The sequence below is a fragment of the Panthera leo genome, chromosome B4, assembly GCF_018350215.1.
Source record: "Panthera leo isolate Ple1 chromosome B4, P.leo_Ple1_pat1.1, whole genome shotgun sequence".
NCBI lineage: Eukaryota > Metazoa > Chordata > Mammalia > Carnivora > Felidae > Panthera > Panthera leo.
In genome coordinates, this window is record NC_056685.1 from 43,284,649 (window position 1) to 43,305,615 (window position 20,967).

At 37.0% G+C, this 20,967-nt stretch overlaps 1 protein-coding gene across 2 annotated transcripts; it reads left to right on the plus strand.

Annotated features, from left to right (window-relative positions):
* The first annotated feature begins 71 nt into the window (after positions 1-71).
* Positions 72-15,785, plus strand: CLEC2D (C-type lectin domain family 2 member D). 2 transcript variants are annotated; one of them, XM_042945770.1, is made up of 5 exons: positions 72-225; positions 3,073-3,183; positions 9,515-9,699; positions 13,723-13,826; positions 15,378-15,785. In XM_042945770.1, exons 1-5 carry the CDS (start codon positions 165-167, stop codon positions 15,514-15,516), a joined length of 600 nt encoding a protein of 199 aa, XP_042801704.1. In that variant the 5' UTR covers positions 72-164; the 3' UTR covers positions 15,517-15,785. The 2 variants fall into 2 exon arrangements, with proteins under 2 accessions (XP_042801704.1, XP_042801705.1); XM_042945771.1 differs by lacking the exon at positions 3,073-3,183.
* Positions 15,786-20,967: the final 5,182 nt, after the last annotated feature.

Genomic DNA, 20,967 nt, shown 5'->3' on the forward strand with positions numbered 1-20,967 from the left:
CCCACCTTCTCTGAAGGCAAGCTGCTTTCTGACTCATGTGGTCCCCTGTCTTTTTGTGAGGCGGGTGTGTAAATGAGGAAGTTCTAAACCGAAAGGAGAGGTTGTTCTCTTGGCTTGGAAGCGATCTGAAGCCACTTGTTAGCTGTCTGCGATGTAGGGGCAAAATGCGTGATAGCAATTGTGTGGAGAAAGCCTGTGTGCCGGTGGAATTGCTGAGAAACCCAAGTAAGAAGCTGGTCTGTATGCAGTGACTGTGGGAATTGGGGCGGTAAGATAAGAGCAGTAATGCGGTTCTGGTTTCTGCACAGGGAAGACAGTCTTTTGGAGAGAGTTTTCAAGGCTGAGAGATGGAATGCTAGAGGTTATAAATTGCAGGTTTACGATTGGTATAAAAATATGCAGCTACTTGGGTACACTTGCGCCAACAAGTGAGGAGGGAGAACTGTTAAGGAAAGATGTCAGAGAGTCGAGTCCGGTTACATTGATGACAGAGGATAAACCTTGTAACAATGAATCTCACTGACATATACAGTCATATTTTATTAATAAATATCAGTTCACAAATAGTAAAAATTCAAACGTAAGAAAATGGAATTAAAAATTAAATTACGAGGTTAAAACTTAGTAAATGTTAATAACAGTGAATTTCACTGAAAAGAACAATGCGAATTTTAAAGTGTCATACAGATGCAGGGTATTATCATTGGTAAATAAGGTAGAAAATAAGGGCGCCTGGGTGGCTCAGTCAGTTAAGCGTCCGACTCTTTATTTTGGCTCAGGGCATGATCTGAGGGTGGTGAGTTTGAGCCCCATGTAGGGCTCCATGCCCAGCAGGGAGCTTGTTTTGGATTCTTTCTCTCTCCCTCTACTCACTGTCTCTCTCTCTCTCTCTCTAAAAATAAATAAATAAACAAACAAATAAATAAAATGAGGTGGAAATCTACAATGGAAGCTCATACATAGGAAAGATAGAAATAAAAAGCAAAGAAAAGGCAAACAGTATGGAGTTTTTTAGCAAGTAAAAAAAGTAAACAGAAGGCAAAGGAAAAACAGTACAGCATTCAAATGGAATTATCTAAAATTGGAGGCACAGTAAGAAGAAAATAATGTATATACACACATATAATCTCATATATATTATATGAGATACGTTATATATTATATATATTATACATTATATATATATTATATATATTATACATTTATACAAAGCTTGAAACTGTAAAAAACCACTTGTATTCAAGGCTTTATGTGATGACTTAGTAAGTGGGGGAAAAAAAACCGTTTTGGACCAGCTGCAGAAAATCGAAGTGGCATAATTTAGGAATGAAAAAAATTTCTTTTGTCTTTGATAAAAGTTGTCCTCGACTTAGAGAAAAGGCAGTTCATATGAGGAGAAGACGATGTCTAATCCTTGTTGAGTGACTTCATTTATTTCTTTATTCCTTTGGGATTTTTGCATATTTCCATAAGAGCTGCTTTAAAGTATATGTTAGATAATTCCAACATCTTGTCATCGCAGCATTGGCTTCCGTTGACTGTCTTTGGCCACGTTCGTTGAAATTTTCACGGCATCTGGACATTTTGAATGAACATTTTGTTACGAGACTTTTGATTTTGTTTAAATTTTGGGGTGTATTGATATTTTTGGTTTTAGCCGGCAATTACTCTGGCTTGGTTCAGCATTCTGTGGGCTCTAATTCCAATGTCGGCTCGGTGTTTGGATCCTTTGTAGTGTTATTCAGATCTTTCCTGGGTGTGCATCAACCATTGATCGTTCTGGGAAACATTAACGAGAAACTTTCTAGTGTGGATAGAATGTTACAGGAAAATATGCCTGTTTCATCAAGAAAGTCTTTAAAAGAAGTAGCTAAAAGTGTGTATGGTGGCCACGTGATGGACTCTGAAGAGGGTTCCAACAGGAAATTTTACAAGAGGGTTTAGGGGCACCTGGGTGGCTCAGTCAGTTAAGTGTCTGACTTTGGCTCAGGTCATGTTTTCATGGTTCGCGAGTTCAGGCCCTCCATCGGGCTCTCTGCTGTCAGCACAGAGCCTGCTTCGGATCCTCTGTCCCCCTCTCTCTGTGCCCCTCCTCTGCTCATGGTGTCTCTCTCAAAAATAAACATTTTAAAAAAAAACATTTACAGCAGGTTTTAGATAACATAGGATCTTTTGAGATACAACACAAATATAGAAAAGTGTACAAAACACATATACAGCTTAATGAATTATTCTAAGGTGAGCATCCTTGTTAAATGCTATCTTTGTCTGGGGTGCCTGGGTGGCTCATTTGGTTGGGCAGCTGACTCTTGATTTTGGCTCAGATCATGATCTCACAATCCATGCTGGGTGTGGAGCCTGCTTGGGATTCTCTCTCTCCCTCTCCCTCTGCCCCATCTCTGCTCACACACTCTCTCTCTCCCTCCCTCTCTCTCTCTCTCAATAAAAAAAAAAAAAAAATACTATCTTTGTCAGATAAAGAAGCTTGCCACCCATCTCAGAAGCCCTCTAGTCAGTCTTTAGGAATAACACTAAATTGACTTTTATGAGAATCATTTTCTCACTTTAATTTTGACTTAAATAGAAAGACTTTTAAGTCCCTTTTAATGAAAAGATACCCCCGTGATTGCTTTTTAAAATGTGCTTTCCGTGTTTTTTTAAGTTTCAAGATAATTTATCATGTAGAATTTACAACAGTCTCAAGTTTGTTGATTTCGTTCCTGTCATTTAATTAACATGATTCTCCCTCTCTTACATTTCTGTTAAATTAGTAGCTGGATCTGGAAATAGAATAAGATTTGTATTTAGTTTTGGGGGACAGGTGCAAAGCCACTTCATGGCTTGTGCACTAAGATCAGTTCTTCTGTGAGTAAGTAAACTCCAGAGACAAAATTGTACATTCATAAAACGACAGGCCAGTTGTCCCCTGTAGTGAAAAGGAATGAAGAGGAAGTAACATTTTGACGGTTAATGCTTCTAGCAGTCTGACGTCTGTTCTGCAGTTAACGTGGGAAAAAAAAAAAAAAAAAAAAACCTAAAACAAAAACGTGTTTTTCATTATGTTTTTTCCAGATTACCTGCCTTCAAAAAAGCATTCTACTAAAGTTAAACCAAATAGAGCCTTTTCCTTCATCATCACATGTTTCATACTTATATTGAGTGGAATAATTATATATGTTGTAGGTAAGTAATTTGTAATCTTTGTTCATCTAGAGAAGTCCACTTTCCAAAAGAAGAGAGGAGTTATTGATGATTTCTCTGTTCTTTACAGTTCCTAAGTTGTTTTTTTTTTTTTTTCATTTCACCAGTTGAGTTAAATTCCAATAACCTTGTAAGTGGGGTCTAAGATTTTAGTTGTGTAATATAAAGGTCACATTATTACAAACTTAATAGAATGCTCAGAGTTTGCAGAAGGTAGAACCCAATTGCCAGTTATATTGTGCTTTAATTTATATTATTGCTAGGCCTTTTATCAAGTAGTCTTACTATATATATGTATACATTTATATATATATTATATATGTATAAATATTTACTTACAAATATATATTTATATATTTAATATATTTATATATAAATTTACTCTCAAATTACATTTTCTTTTTAAAAATTTTCTTAGGTTAAGGATATATCAAAAAAGAGCTATAGTTGGCATAAAACATTATGTAAGTTTCAGACATACAATATAATTGAAATTACATTTTCAATTAAAATTACTTCAAAGATCTTGTGTGTAGGTCCTGATGGAGGACGCATCCAAAGAGAGCTGTAGAAACTGATGTGTTTGATTCATGAAATTGCATTTGTGCTTGAATATTTGCCAAGAATTCAGTAATTTTCTTTAATGTTGACTTTTTTGAGGGACAGAGACAGAGCGTGAGCAGGGGAGGGGCAGAGAGAGAGGGAGACACAGAATCTGAAGCAGGCTCCAGGCTCTGAGCTGTCAGCACGGAGCCTGACTTGGGGCTCGAATTTCTGAACCGTGAGATCATGACCTGAGCTGAAGTCAGATGCTTAAACTGACTGACCTCCCTAGGCACCCACAGTAATTTTTAAACAATGTATTAATAGGATCTAGGCTGAGATAATATTCAAAAAATAGAGGACCACAAAACCATGGTGGCTTAAAAAATAGAGACTTCTTTGACCTCTCAATGCTGTCGTGAGTGAATAAGACCGTGGGGCTGCTATTTTCCATCATTCTCTTAAGATATCATTGGCTTCTGTAAGGTGCCACCATCAAGGCTGGGTTTCCTGAAAGAAAGGAATAGGGTACAATGAGGAGGGCTGCTCAGTCTTTTAAGGTCCAGGACAGAAAGTAGCATAAATCCCTTCCAACTCAAGTTTCATTTGTGGAAACTTAGTAAGAAAGCCCCACGGAAATGAAACTCTGTCTCTGTCTTTGACCTGACAATTTATTAGGATTTGTCTCAGGGTGAGGTTTGGGCGTATTTATCCTACTGGGCATTGGCTGAGTTTTTGAATGTTTAGATCATGTATTTCATCACATTTGGGAAGTTTACAGCCATTACTTTCTCCAGTAATCTCTCTGCCACTCTTTGTCTCCCTACTTCTTCTGAGACCCCTGTGATGCATATGTGGGTTTGCTTCATGGCATCCAACAAGTGCCTTAAGCTCTGTTCATTTTCTTCATTCTTTTTTTTGTCCGCTCCTCCTACTTGATAATTTCAGTTGTCCTACTGGTAACTTCCCTGAATCTTTCTTCTGCTGCTCAAATCTGATATTAAGTCCTTCTGAAATTTTTCCTTTTTAGTAAGAGAAATGTCTGTCCTGCTCCCTCCATTTTGAGAGAAGGAACAGGGGACGGGGCTGCCTTCTACTTTAGGCCCAAACTGCCGCTGCACTAGTCAGAAGGTATTCCATGCATGAGAAGAAAACACGTTTTCCTACCATTTTGAAGATGGCCTTTATTGATTGGGTGTTGGCTTGATTTGTGTAGACTTTTATAAACCTTTGTTTTCCCGAGGTCTTACCAGTTTCAGTCAGCTAATTTCTTGGGCTTTTTTTGGTTTGTTTTTATTTTTTAAGTTGTTCTTGTGGAGGAACAAGAACTTGGGGTTTCCCAGTTCGCCATCGTACTGCCCTCTACTCCTGGGGATGGGGAGATACTTTTGAGGGAAGTATGCAAGTGCATGCTGCCTTCCACTGTTTTCTCCTTCTGACTGCAAAGAATATTTGAGAATTACTGTGATAGAAGAGCAGTCCGCCAAAGAAAGTTATTCATTCATTTTCTCAGTGAAAGGTCTACTGTTGAATCATAGCCTTGTCAAACTTACATGCCCCAGGAGACAGTGATGGTTCACAGAAGGTCAGACTCCCTGATAAGCCCTGGCGTTAGCAGAACAATACAGAAAATTATGCCCTTGAGTAACATAAAACAAAATCCGTGATGCAATTCACACGCAGGTAATAATTGGTTAAAGTACTACGTTCACGTCCGCCTCCATTTTTATGTCTTTTCTCATCCTCATCGCACCTAATTACCTACTTCTTAGTCCTTCATAGGTCGATCAGAGTACAGAGTTTAAAAGCACAAATATGAGTACAGATTCTGGATTTAGATGGCTTGGGTTTGAATTCTAGCTCTCTCGTCTGTGCAGCTTTGTAAACTTGGACAGCTCTAACACCCTCTCGGTGCTTCAGTTTGCTTACTGTTGTTGAAATAATGAAGTAAATTTGTGTATGATTGAACTTGGACAATGTCTGGAGCACAGCTGGTAGACGATGACTACTGCTACTTGTTAGAAAACTCAAATTTTTTTCAGTTAAAACACGGTAGCGGACTCTGCATGTTGGTAAAAAATTTAAAATTTCATAGAATCATGTGAATCCACCATAAATGTGATGAAAATCAGAAATGGTTGAATAATTGTCCCAAAGTCATGTATTTCATCTATGGCACAGGCAGGACTCTGACTAATTATTTTGGCTCCATTAGAATTGACTTCCTTTTAAAGCAGGTATACGTTCAGACAAATTTATAAAGTGCTTCCATTTTTCAGGAATAATATATTAATATTGATTGCATCCCTGAGTTCTCATAGCATTTGTTATCTGATGGTTATAATTATTAATTTATATGTGCATTTTTTACGTTTGTGGTGAGCAACTTGAGGGAAAAATACTATTTTTTTCCTATATCGTTAGTCCCTAGCTTAGTACAGAATAAGTGTTCCATAAATGATCACTGATTGTATAGATTTCTAATATTTTTATCCTTTTGAATATAATCTTAAATACGCGACTTCACTTCCAGTTTTCCAACTTCTCTAATCATACTATCCATACTATAATTTTGGATAGGGATTTTTCCTTCTAAAAGTTAGAAAAGTGGTGTAGTCTAGTGATAAGGCACATCCACATTTTCACCACCAAACTATCTGAGTTCAAATCCCAAATCTGCACTTGTGAGCTGTGGAACTTTCAGAAAATTAAATGTCTATTCCTAATTTCTTCATCTGTGAAATAGGGATGATAAATCAAACCACTTCATAAGGCTGTTATGAGCATTAATAAGTTAATATAAATAAAGTATATAAACCAGTAAATAAAGTATATAAAGATTTTTTTTTTTTTAAATCATTTTCTGCTCTGGTTTTCTTCTGCATGTTCTGTATAGCCACTATGGCTGATAGGTGAGGGACTAATTTTTCAATCCTATGTAGACTACTGCACTTTTATTTGTTTTTAAATTTCTCATATTATTTTGACAGAAAACTAATTTTGAGCCCTGTGATCCAAACCACTCAGCATGGTTGATGGGTAAAACAACTTAATACTGCCCTACCTTGGACTGTGAATTTTGCTATTATTCAGTCATACCAGACGTTTTGAAATCTGTGACTGCCCTCTGGTGTCAGTAAGAGATTATACAGACTCTGTTAGCTGAAAACAAGTCTGCTTTTATTAATTTATTTTTAATTTTTATTTTAATCCCAGTATAGTTAAGATACTGTGTTATATTAATTTCAGGTGTACAATAGAGTGATTCAACATTTCTGTAATTACTCAGTACTTGTCAAACTAAGTACACTCTTAAAAAATTTTTTTTTTGCGGCACCTGGGTGGCTCAGTCGGTTAAGCGTCCGACTTCAGCTCAGGGCACGATCTCGCGGTCCGCAAGTTCGAGCCCCGCGTCGGGCTCTGGGCTGATGGCTCAGAGCCTGGAGCCTGCTTCTGATTCTGTGTCTCCCTCTCTCTCTGCCCCTCTCCCATTCATGCTGTGTCTCTCTCTGTCTCAAAAATAAATAAACGTTAAAAAAAATTTTTTTTTTTTTTAATGTTCAGACAGAGCATGAGCAGGGGAGAGGCAGAGAGAGAGGGAGACACAGAATCTGAAGCAGGCTCCAGGCTGTGAGGTATCAGCACAGAGCAGGATGTGGGCCTCGAACTCATGCACCATGAGATCATGAACTGAGCCAAGGTGGGCCGCTCAACCGACTGAGCTACCCAGGCCCTCCAAGATATACTCTTAATCCCTTTCACTTATTTCACCCATGTCCTCACTCACCTCCCCTCTGGTAACCATCTGTTCCCTATAGTTAAGCGTCTATTTTTGGGGAGCACATGGGTGGCTCAGTCAGTTAAGTGTCTGACTCTTGATTTTGGTTCAGGTCATGAGCTCACGGTTCGTGAGATCGAGCCCCATGTCCACAGAGCCAGCTTGGGATCCTCTCTCTCCCTCTCTCTGCCCCTCCCTGCACATACACGTGTAAACACGCTCTCCCTCAGAATAAATAAAGGAGCATTAAAAAATGAATCTGTGGGGCACCTGGGTGGCTCAGTCGGTTAAGCGTCCGACTTCGGCTCAGGTCACGATCTCACAGTCTGTGAGTTCCAGCCCCGCGTCGGGCTCTGGGCTAATGGCTCAGAGCCTGGAGCCTGCTTCCGATTCTGTGTCTCCCTCTCTCTCTGCCCCTCCCCCGTTCATGCTCTGTCTCTCTCTGTCTCAAAAATAAATAAAAACGTTAAAAAAAAATTAAAAAAAAAATGAATCTGCTTTTTGTTCGTCTCTTTACCTTTCTTTTGTTCCTTTGGTTTTGTTTCTTAAATTCCACATATGAGTGAAATCATATGGTATTTTTCTTTCTTTGCTTTTAAATATCTGGGTTGCAAAAGGCCACTAATAGACAAGACACATGGAATTTACCTTTAACTCTAAAATGGAAAGGTAATGGAGTAAGTAATTGTAAATTTCGTGTATTGAAATATAATCAGGATTAGATAATTTGATGCATTAAATAACTGGATACACCTAATAAAAAATAAAATCTTCAAAAACTGTTTGCTGCTATTTTGTTATCATAATCGGTATCACTATCACCATTACCATCTTTAATGGAAATGTTAGAAGCTTACAGATAAAGAAAAGATAAAACAAGTAATAATCCACCGTGGTCATCCTCGGTTTAAAGATTTCTCAGTGCGACAGTTGCTCAGGATTACCTCCGGACAGAAACCCCGAGTAGAGTGATTGCTTATCACTTTCTCTGCCTAAACTTGAACTTTGCAAAACAAAGACGAAGAGGGGAGACTCGTTTGAAATTGGTCAACATACGCAGCAGTCTCTTGTCTAGTTTGAAAGTTGGGGACAAAGATTTTATTTTACTTTGGACTCTCCCATGTTCCAGGTGATCCGTATTTCTTTTTTAATATTTTTATGATTCCACAGAGAATGATCTATTCTTGCCATTCTGTTACCAAAAAGAAAATCTCTTATACATCGATGAAGCAAAAATAAAGCTACAGAGATTTAAATTAACATTACTTATTTAAGAAAGAAGCTGTGAGGTTACTTAGAGAAAATGGTTATAGAAATAAAAGCCTCACCTACTAGCAAATCAGTAAAGGCCACCTGGAGAGACTTTTCTTCTTTTTAATCTCACCTTTAGAGAGCATCTCTCCTGGTTATATGGGAAGTGTATCAGAAAAGCTTACCCCATGGAGTACTATCAGCTTCAAAATAGAGAAAGCATCACAAAACTTCCTTAGTTGAAGGAAGTTCTTTAGTAGAAGGACACGCAGGGTAAACCCACTTCTTTCATCATCATGGGACTCTTTACACATCTATCCGACCATTTCATTTCCAGAAACTTTATTCACAAAAGGTATCTATGCCCTGTCCCTCATTTTATTTAGGAAGGCGTCTAGAGCTCTTGAACTATCTGTTCTCTAAGGCTGGTAAAATGTTACTGATGTGCCTAGTATTTTAAGAAAGGTAGCATTGTTGAAATCTAAGTAGGCAGGTCTATAGTCCAGATTTTAAGACATTAGTAATTCTTTATTCAACTCATCCACTAACTAAGGCATTAGTTTGAATCTCAGCTTTGACATTTGCTGTGTAATATATGCAATGACTTGCAGAATCATATTCCTTGTTTGAAAAATAAGGATCATATATTTAGCCTATCACACAACTATGGAAAAGTGTATTAGAAAGCACTTGATAATGTACATATAGGAACATATAAAAGTAAGTTGTTTTTATTTTTAGTAACTAGAAGAAAATTCCATCAAATCCCGCCAGAGTGCCTTGAAGCTGCATGCCCAGAAAACTGGATTGGTTTCCAAAGAAAGTGTTTCTATTTTTCTGATGACATCAAAAATTGGACATTCAGCCAGAGGTTTTGTGTCTCACACGGTGCTGATCTTGTTCAGATTGAAACCCTCCAGGAACTGGTAAGAAAATAGTTCTGTCTAGAATAAAATAATGTGCCCCACCAATACACTACGTAATTCTATGTGAGAATGTCTAAGGTGCAGGTTTAGACACTTGCCTAGACATTGATTTTTTTAACATAAGGAGAGAAAACCAGCAGGTGCTACATTCTGCAGCAGATCATCTACAGTTACCTTAACATTCATAGCAGGAAAGTGGCCAGAGAGCAAGACAGTGCTTTCTCTGACTAATGAACAAGAACTGTGCAAACAGAATTAGAAAATTAAAGAGGGAAACATCATTTTAAATCTGCATGAAGTTAACATTGCTTCAAAATAAATCAGGCAGGAGTGATGTCAGAGAAGATGGCAGAGTAGGAAGCTTTGAAATCTGTACCTACACCTAAACACCTATTGGACTGGCAGAAACTCTCAACGAATCTGGAGCTCTGGAGTCTTGCAGCATCCAAGGGATAACTTAATGAAGAGGTTAGTAAATTTCAGTTAATCTCCATGAATTTCAGCCTTCCCACTCAGTGGTTACCATTCCCCATACACCATCATGTTCTACAGCCATGGGGACTCCTGGCCACGTTCCTGGTAAAGCTTGCTGGAGCCAGGATGGTGAATAAGAACATTGTGCTTCAAATATTGTGGTTTTGTGGTGTTATTTTTTATTGCTGCTTTTCTTTGCTGAGGGACAGACACAGAGGTGGGCTGCCATTTTTCATTCAACTCCTACCGAATGAAGTGATTTTCAGAGCATTTAAAGAAACAGTATTTGTTTCCCACCCCCCCCCCCCACCCCTTTTGGGAGCTAGACATTTAAGAAAACCTGTGGCAGTTAACTGGCTGACCATAAAAATAACAGAATAGAAATTTCAGTGACCACACACGGTAGGTAATGCACATTTTGCAAAAATTGTTTGGAAAAGTCACAACCAGGTGGCTCTGAATCTCAGTAATCGAAATTCAACAATCACTGAAGAAAAGAAGTATATTCCCAGAGTTAACACAATAAAGTATTCATAATGTCCAGTTTTTAACAAAGAAATTACAAAACATATAAAGGAATAGGAAGGCATAGCTTATTCGCAGGAAGAAATATCTGACAGAAACCATCCGTGAGGGAGTCCAGACATTTGAAATATAGTCAAAGATGTTAAATCTATTGTATTAAATATGTTCAATGAGCTAAGGGAAACCATACACCAAAAAAGTAAAAGAAATCAGGAAGAATGATATGTAAATAAAGTAAGAATATCAATAAAGTGGTAGAAATTATTAAAAGGAACCAAATAGAAATTCTGGACCTGAAAAGTATAATAATTGAAATGAAAAACTCACTAGAGGAGTCAAAAGAATATTTGAACAGGAAGAAGAAAGAGTCAGCAAACTTGAAGATAAGAAAGTTGAAAGTATCCTCTCTAGCAATAGAAAGAAAATTTAAAAATAAAAACAAACATCCTGAAGGAAGTGTAGTATACCGCCAAGCAAACCAACATATACATTGTGGGAATCCTAGACGGAAAAGAGAAAAAGAAGTAGAAGAAATATGTAAAGAAATAATGGACAGAAACTTCCCAAAGTTGAGGAAAAAGATGAATATACATGTCCAAGAATCTCAACAAACTCCAAGCAGGATAAATTCAAAGAAAACTACATGAAGGCTAAAATTAGAGTCAAGTTATCAAAGCCTAAAGAGAGAAGTTTGAAAGCAGCAAGAGAAGGGACTAGTCATGTACCTAGGATCCTCAATAAAATTAACAGTTGATTTATCCTGAGATACCATAGAATCCAGAAAACAGTGGAATGACGTATTTTAAATTCTAAAAAAAACCCTGCCAGTCTAGAATTCTGTATGTGTCCAAACTATCTTTAGTAATGGGAAAAAATTTAAGGTACTTCTAAAAGAACAGCAGCTAAGTGAGTTTCTTATCAGTAGACCCATCCTATAAACAATGATAAAGGCTGAAATTAAAGTGCATTAGATAGTAACTCAGAGCCAAAGGAAGAAACAACACTCATAAAAGTAACCACATAGATCAATATAAAAGCCAGAATTAATATACTTTTGGTTTACTTTGTAACTTATCTCCTTTCATATATGATTTAACAGGTGAATTCATAATACAATAATTATAAATCTATGTTAATGGGTATATAGCATATACATATATAGTCTATGACAATATTATGAAGAGAGGGTTGGAGATGGGGCAAAATGTTCATTTGCCATTATAACCAAGTTCATATTGTAAACTATGTTGTTATAAGTTTAAAATGTTAATGGCAATCCCCAAGGTAACCACTAATAAAATTACTAAAATATATACAGTAAAAGAAGGAGGGAATAAAAATGGTACTTACAAAAACTCAATTAAATAAAAATCACAATAGTAGAGGAATTAGAGAATAAAAAACATATAAGACATATAAAAAATAAATAAATGGTAGAACTAAGTCTTTTAATGATAATCACATTAAATGTAAATGGATGAAACTATCTGATTAAAAAGCAGAGACTGGCAGTTGGCTAAAAAAAAAACAAGATCCATCTATATGCTATTAGAGACTCACCATAGATCTAAGGACTCAAAGAAGTTTAAAGTAAAAGGCTGGAAAAAGATATGGCATGCAAACAGTAACCAAAATAGAGCTGTGTGACTATATTTTTGTTGGACAAAACAGATAAAAGCAAAAAAGTTTACAAGAAACAAGGAATATTATATCTTGATAAAAATTTTGTTATAGCAAGGAGATATAACCATTATGAACATAGTGTACCCACAGCACCAAAATATATGAAGGAACAATTGATAGAATTGAAATGAGAAATAGATAGTTCTATAATAATATTTGAAGACTTCATGATTCCACTTTCAATAATGGATAGAACAACCAGACAAAGGAACAATGAGGACATACAAGTCTTAAACAGTACTGCAAACCAATTTGACCTAAAAGACCTGCAGAGAACACCTCCCAACAATAGCAGAGTACGTATTCTTCTCATGTGTGTGTGGAACATTTTTCTGGATAGTTCATATGATAGGCCACAAAACAAGTTAGTAAGTTTGAAAAGATTGAAATCATGCAAAGTTCCTTTTGTAAACACAATGGAATGAAACTAGAAATCAACAACAGAAGGAAAATTGGAAAATTCACAAATACATAGAAATTAAACAGCCCACTGTTAAACATTCAGTGAGCAAAAAAGAAATCACAGGGGGAAACTAGAATTGAAACAAATGAAACGAAAACATGCAAAACATAAGTGTTTTGTAACATACCGAAACCTATGGTATGCAGCAGAAGCAATACTAAGTGGGAAATTTATAACTGTAAATGCATCCCTTAAAGAAAAAAATAAATAAATACTTGAAGTCAGTATCCCAACTGTACACGTCAAGGAACTAAAAATGGAGAAGTCAAAATAAATGTCATCTTCAAAGAGTAAAGATTTCCCCGAGAAGTCCACTAATCGTAAAGGAAAATGATACATTGAATTATATAGAAATTAATACTCGTAATCATAAAAAGACACTCTGCCTGTTGACAGAGATGTGTAACGTGGAAAACTACAATGCTGGTATGAATACGATTTGTTACAATTATAGAATCAGAAAATAATTAGGTGTCATTTGGTAAAATTGACAATAACCGTTACTGTGGCCTAATCATTCATTCCAGGACAGGAGGACAGGGGCCACGAATGCCATGAAAGCATTCATAATAGCTTCAAACTTGAAATAATACTAGTGGAAATCAATAATAGAATAGATAAACAAATTATGAAATAGTAAGACAAAGTGGCACTATGCTGAATTAAAAGCAAACAAGTTATCAGCAATTTCTCTCCGTTTTAATATTCATTTGTGTGTGCTACTGTAGCATATCTATTCTGTATGTATTATCAAACAATACAAAATTAAAAAGAAGAAAATTGTGAGAGCAGTTGAGAAGATAGCATAGAAGAAACATTTCTTCTGGGAGAGGCCAGATAATGTCGGGTTAATGCATATCATCTTTGTTTTCTGAAAGGATTTCCTGTTGCGGTATAAAGGCCCCTCTGACCACTGGATTGGGCTCAGCAGAGAAGAAGGCCAACCATGGAAATGGATAAATGGCACTGAATGGACCAGATGGTGAGTTCTGAAAAATATGGTGGCAATATTTGTACCATACTGTGCACATATCTAGTGTTTAAAGGAGCAAATATTTTGAATTCACTTTGCAGGAAACCAAACACAGAAACCAGTGTGTTCTCTAAAAATTTTTATTTTGCGATTAGTCATAAAGGAACAAAGTGAAAAAGTGTAGACTGCAAAGGTTTTGCAACGTCCTCAAACCGCTACAAAATCTATCATAGGTGGCACAGTAGAATGGTGGTGAACTTGACTCCAGCCTCGGCTATGTCATTTACCAGCTCTTTCACTTTGAGCAAACTACACACTATCTTTAAGTCCATTGCTTACTCCACAACAAAATTAGTCGTACTTGCCCAATTGATTTCACAGGGTTGATATGAGAATCAGAGATTTTGATATTTACCATGGCACCATTTAACTTTAAATGTCATATCAATGCAAGGTAAATTACTATTTTCGTTGATCGCTGCATCAGTCTTCAACCATTTACATAGGGATTATGAGGGATGGTAATAATGTCTATTATTTATAAGATCATCATTACAATGTTTAGAACAGGTGCAGTTAACATTGTCACATTTAATCTCAACTGCATATCTGTTGGATCTTTATATCACTAGAAGAATTTTGGATAATGTCGGAAGTCTTGGATTCAGGCAGCCTCACTACATGTTTTCTTATCTGAAGATAATGAGGAGGTTTTGAAAAGTTGCTTTATGATGATAAAGTAGTCAGCATTGGAAATGTCACTTTATTTAGTGGAAAGAGCAATGAATTAGACATTGGTAATTTTGAAAACTGGTTCTTACCTATTAGCTTTTTGATCTCGGACAGTCACTAAGTTTTAGGAATTAGAGCTTATATTTATACACTGTTGCATCTGCAGTGCCTAGCCCATTGTGGGTGCTTGATAAATATTTAGGATTGACCTTTACTTCTCCCTTTATAATAGTGAAACAGTAATGTTTACTTCATCTAATTCTCTAGTGTCTAAGGAGCAAATATATTGCTAACTGTTCAGCCATTGAAAATGGTTCATCACCATAGAAGTGAAAAATACATTTATTAAGGGCTAGCGTGTCTTAACAAAAGGCAAATCATGTCACCCTGAGCAATTTCAAACAGTACAGGGGAAAAACTTCTAGTCTAAATGCTGACCCAGATGTCTGAGCCAGGCTGCTTAAATGCTGAGTAGACAAGCATTCTCTCTCCTCTTTCCCAAAGGGAAGAAGGTGGGAATAGCGTGGACCCTGTATTTTCACTGATTTAGTTATGAATCCTCGTTTCATTTGTTATAGAATCCTGGGAAATTCTGTGAATTTTGTGTGTTGGCTTGTTGTGGGTTTTTTTTTTTTTTTCCGGCCTGTAAAAAGAGATGATCTGTATCTCACAGGGTAATCTTTAATATCGAAGAGAGAATACGGGGCGATGCACCTTATATTTTAGAGGCTGAATTAATGTTAGTTTCCTGATTTCCTCATCTGTGTTCCCTGTGCTTTTGAAGAACTATCCGGCTGCCAACTGAGCGACTCTGCTTTTTCATTGCAGTTTTCCTATTAGAGGAGGAGGAGAGTGTGCCTATTTGAATGACAACGGTGCCAGTAGTGCTAGGCACTACACGGAGAGAAAGTGGATCTGTGCCAAAGAGGACACATACACCAAGATCAGGAGGCAAAATGCAACGTAACTCTTCCCTTGTGAATTGCACTCCTTCCCTAATGTGTCTTAGCTCTGACAGTGTGGAACCTGCTGCGGATTCTCTCTCTTGCTCCCCATCAAAAAGAAACATTATAAAAAATGAGCACCCGGAGAGACTGCCACATATAATTGCTTTGTATCCGGGTGCTGTTGTGTTACTCACCTTTGTAACTTTTTTCCGAAAACCCCGAGCAACCCAAAAAGCTTTCCTTCTAGAATCCTCATTGAGAGAATAAAAGCGGTTTCTTTTGTACATAACTTCTTGGCCTGATTGCACTTTCAGAACATTCCCTAGTGTTGGCAACATAAGGTGACATTCTTTACGTGCCTTCTCACTTACATAAAATATGAGACTGAATGAAAAGGGAAACATCTTTTGAAAAGTCCTTGCGTACTTTACAAGTTTTAATTCCTCTTGATTGGAAGATACTCCTTAAACATCAAAAATCTCAGCATTTTTTTTCTCCTCAACCTCATTAAAATGTTAACTTTTTTTTCATTTTTATTGAGTTTTAATTTTAATTCCAGTAGAGTTAACACACAGTGTTATATTAGTTTCAGGTGTAAATACAGTGATTCAACGATTGTGTGCATTACTCAGGGTTCATCATGGTAAGTATACTTCCTAAAGGAGGACACTTGTGAGGAGCACTGGGTGTTGTATGTAATTTAGTGATGAATTACTAAGTTCTGCTCCTGAAAATATTATTACACTATATGATAACTGACTAGAATTTAAATAAAAATGTGAAACAAACAAAAAAAAGATTAAAAAGTGATAAATGTACTCTTAATCCCTTTCACCTATTTCACCCATGCCCCCACCTATCTCCCCTGTGCTAACCATCGGTTTGCTCTTTATAGTTAAGAGTCTGTCTCTCTTTTATCCTTTGATCATTTGTTTCATTTCTTACATTCCACATATGAGTGAAACCTATGGTATTTTCTTTCTCTGACTTCTTTTGCTTACATTATACTGTAGCCCCATCTCTGTTATTACACATGGCAAGATTTCATTCTTTTTTATGGCTGAATTGTTTTTTGAGTTTGATAACTTCATTATAGATTTTAAATACTAACCCTGTATCAGATATATTGTTTGCAAATATCTTATCCCATTCCATAGATTGCCTTTTAGTTTTGTTGATTGTTCCTTTGCTGTGGAGAAAATTTTTATCTTGACAAAATCCCAGTAGTGCATTTTTGCTGTTTACCTTGCCTCTAGAGACATGCCAAGTATTCATTGATAGATAAGTGGTTAAAGAAGAAGTGGTCTGTGTGTGTGTGTGTGTGTGTGTGTGTGTGTGTGTATATATATATATATATAATGGAATATTACTTGCTAACAAAAGAATGAAATCTTGCCATTTGCAACAACACAGATGGAGCTAGAGGATATGATAACCTAGTGAAATAAGTCAGAGAAAGACAAATGCCATATGATTCACTCATATGTGGAGTTGAAGAAACAAACAAAAAAAAAAAACAAAGAAAGAGACGAACAAAAAAACAGAGTCTTCTCCCTCCTGGTGCTGCAGGGTCTCCCCCACAGGGGACCACCGATGGCAAAGCTAGCTAAGCTTGCCTCTCCTGCCCTTGTGCACATTGCGGATCCACCCCGTCTAATATGCCCTTGGCCAGATCCCATTGAAGCAGCACCACAAGCCTGGCAGTGTGCAAGCAGCCCAGACAGGGACCACACCACTCCACAATGAGTCCTGCCCCTGGAAGAGGGGGCGATAAGGTACACACTGGTCTGACTGTGGCCACAGCGGGGGGCTGGGGGCAGACATCAGGTCTGACTGCGGCCCACCCAACAGCACCAGTTACTCCAGACAGCACAGGGGAAGTGCCCTGCAGTTTGGAGCTACCCAAACTGCCCTATCTTGCCATTTTGGACTGCCCAAAATGATGAAACGGAAGAATTCTCCTCAAAAGAAACTCCAGGAAGTAGCGACAGCTAACAAATTGATCAAAACCGATTTAAGCAATATAACAGAACAAGAATTTAGAATGATAGTCATAAGATTAATCGCTGGCCTTGAAAAAATCATAGAGGACAGCAGAGAATCTATTGCTACAAAGATCAAGGGACCAAAAAATAGTCATGAGGAATTAAAAAAATGCTATAAATGAGGTGCAAATAAAATGGAGCAGCCATTGCACAGATCGAAGAGGCAGAGGAGAGAATAGGTGCATTAGAAGATAAAATTATGGAAAAAGAGGAAGCTGAAAGAAAGAGAGATAAAATAATCCAGGAGTATGAGGAGAGAATTAGAGAACTAAGTGATGCAATCAAACGGAACAATATCCGTATCATAGGAATTCCAGAAGAAGAAGAGAGAGAAAGGGGCTGAAGGTGTACTTGAGCAAACCATAGCTGAGAACTTCCCTGATCTGGGGAAGGAAACAGGCATTGAAATTCAAGAGGTACAGAGAACTCCCTTCAGACATAACTTGAATCGATCTTCTGCATGACTTTCATAGTGAAACTGGCAAAATACAAGGATAAAGAGAGAATTCTGAAAGCAGCTAGGGATAAACAAGCCCTAACATCCAAAGGTAGACACATAAGAATAGTAGCAGACTTATCTACTGAAACTTAGCAGGCCAGTAAGGAATGGCAGGAAATCTTCAATGTGATGAACAGAAAAAAATACACAGCCAAGAATCCTTTATCCAGCAAGTCTGTCATTCAGAATAGAAGGAAAGATAAAGGTTTTCCCAAACAAGCAAAAACTGAAGGAATTCATCACCACTAAACCAGCCCTACAAGAGATACTAAGGGATACTCTGTGAGTGAAGTGTTGCAAGGACCACAAAGTACAGAGACATCACTACAAGCATGAAACCTACAGATATCACAATGACTCAAAACCCATATCTTTCAATAATAACACTGAATGTAAATGGACTAAATGCTTCAACTAAAAGACATAGGGTATCAGAATGGATAAAAAAACAAGACCCATCTATTTGCTGTCTACAAGAGACTCATTTTAGACCTGAGAACACCTTCAGATTGAAAGTGAGGGGATGGAGAACTATCTATCATGCTACTGGAAGTCAAAAGAAAGCTGGAGTAGCCATACTTATATCAGAAAAACTAGACTTTAAATTAAAGGCTGTAACAAGAGATGAAGAAGGGCATTGTATAATTATTACAGGGCATTATATAATAATTCCATCAGGAAGAACTAACAATTATAAATGTCTATGCGCTGAATATGGGAGCCCCCAAATATACAAAACAATTAATTACAAACATAAGCAACCTAATTCATAAGAATTTGGTAATTGCAGGGGACTTTAATCCTCCACTTACAACAATGGATAGATCATTTAGACACAGAATCAATTAAGAAACAAGGGCCCTGAATAATACATTGGATCAGATGGACTTGAAAGATATATTTAGAACTCTGCATCCCAAAGCAACAGAATATACTTTCGTCTCGAGTGCATATGGAACATTCTCCAAGATAGATCACATACTGGGTCACAAAACAGCCCTCCATAAGTATACAAGAATTGAAATCATACCATGCACACTTTCAGACCACAATGCTATGAAACTTGAAATCAACCACGGGAAAAAGTCTAGAAAACCTCCAAAAGCATAGAGGTTAAAGAACACCCTACTAAAGAATGAATGGGTCAACCAGGCAATTAGAGAAGAAATTTAAAAGTATATGGAAACAAATGAAAATGAAAATACAACGATTCAAACGCTTTGGGATGCAGCGAAGGCAGTCCTGAGAGGAAAATACATTGCAATCCAGGCCTATCTCCAGAAACAAGAAAAATCCCAAATAAAAAATCTAACAGCACACCTAAAGGAACTAGAAGAAGGACAGCAAAGACACCCAAAACCCAGCAGAAGAAGAGAAATAATAAAAACTAGAGCAGAAATAAACAATAAAGAATCTAAAAAAACCAGTAGAGCAGATAAATGAAACCAAGAGTTAGTTTTTTGAAAAAATAAACAAAATTGATAAACCTCTAGCCAGGCCTCTCAAAAAGAAAAGGGAGAGGACCCAAATAGATAAAATCATGACTGAAAATGGAATGATTACAACCAATCCTTCAGAGATACAAGCAATTATCAGGGAATCCTATGAAAAATTATATGCCAACAAACTGGACAACCTGGAAGAAATGGACAAATTCCTAAGCACCCACACACTTCCAAAATTCAAACAGGAAGAAATAGAAAACTTGAACAGGCCCATAACCAGTGAAGAAATTGAATCAGTTATCAAAAATCTCCCAACAAATAAGAGTCCAGGACCAGACGGCTTCTCTGGGGAATTCTACCAGACATTTAAAGCAGAGATAATACGTATCCTTCTCAAGCTGTTCCAAAAAATAGAAAGGGAAGGAAAACTTCCAGACTCATTCTATGAAGCCAGCGTTACTTTGATTCCCAAACCAGACAGAGACCCAGCAAAAAAAAAAAAAAAAAAAAAGAGAACTACAGGTCAGTATTACTGATGAATATGGATGCAAAAATTCTCAACAAGATACTAGCAAATCGAATTCAAGAGCATATAAAAAGAATTATTCACCATGATCAAGTAGGATTCATTCCGGACTGCAGGGCTGGTTCAACAGTTGCAAATCAATCAATGTGATACATCACATTAATAAAAGAAAAGAACCATATGATCCTGACAATCGATGCAGAAAAAGCACTTGACAAAATTCAGCATCCTTTCTTAATGAAAACCCTCGAGAAAGTCGGGATAGAAGGAACATATTTAAACATCATAAAAGCCATTTATGAAAAGCCCACAGCTAATATCATCCTCAATGGGGAAAAACTGAGAGCTTTCCCCCTGAGATCAGGAACACGACAGGGATGTCCACTCTCACCGCTGTTGTTTAACATAGTGTTGGAAGTTCTAGCATCAGCAATCAGACAACAAAAGGAAATCAAAGGCATCCAAATTGACAAAGATGAAGTCAAGCTTTCACTTTTTGCAGATGACATGATACTATACATGGAAAACCCGATAGATTCCACCAAAAGTCTGCTAGAACTGATACATGAATTCAGCAAAGTCTCAGGATACAACATTAATGTACACAAATCAGTTGCATTTCTATACACAATTAATGAGGCAGCAGAAAGACAAATAAAGAAACTGATCCCATTCACAATTGCACCAAGAATCATAAAACACCTAGGAATAAACCTAACCAAAGATTTAAAAGATCTGTGTGATGAAAACTATAGAAAGCTTATGAAGGGAATTGAAGAAGATACAAAGAAATCAAAAAACATTCCGTGCTCAGGGATTGGAAGAATACATATTGTTAAAATGTTAATACTACCTAAAGCTATCTACACATTCAATGCAATCCCAATCAAAATTGCACCAGCATTCTTCTCTAAGCTAGAACAAGCAATCCTGACATTCATATGAAACCACAAAAC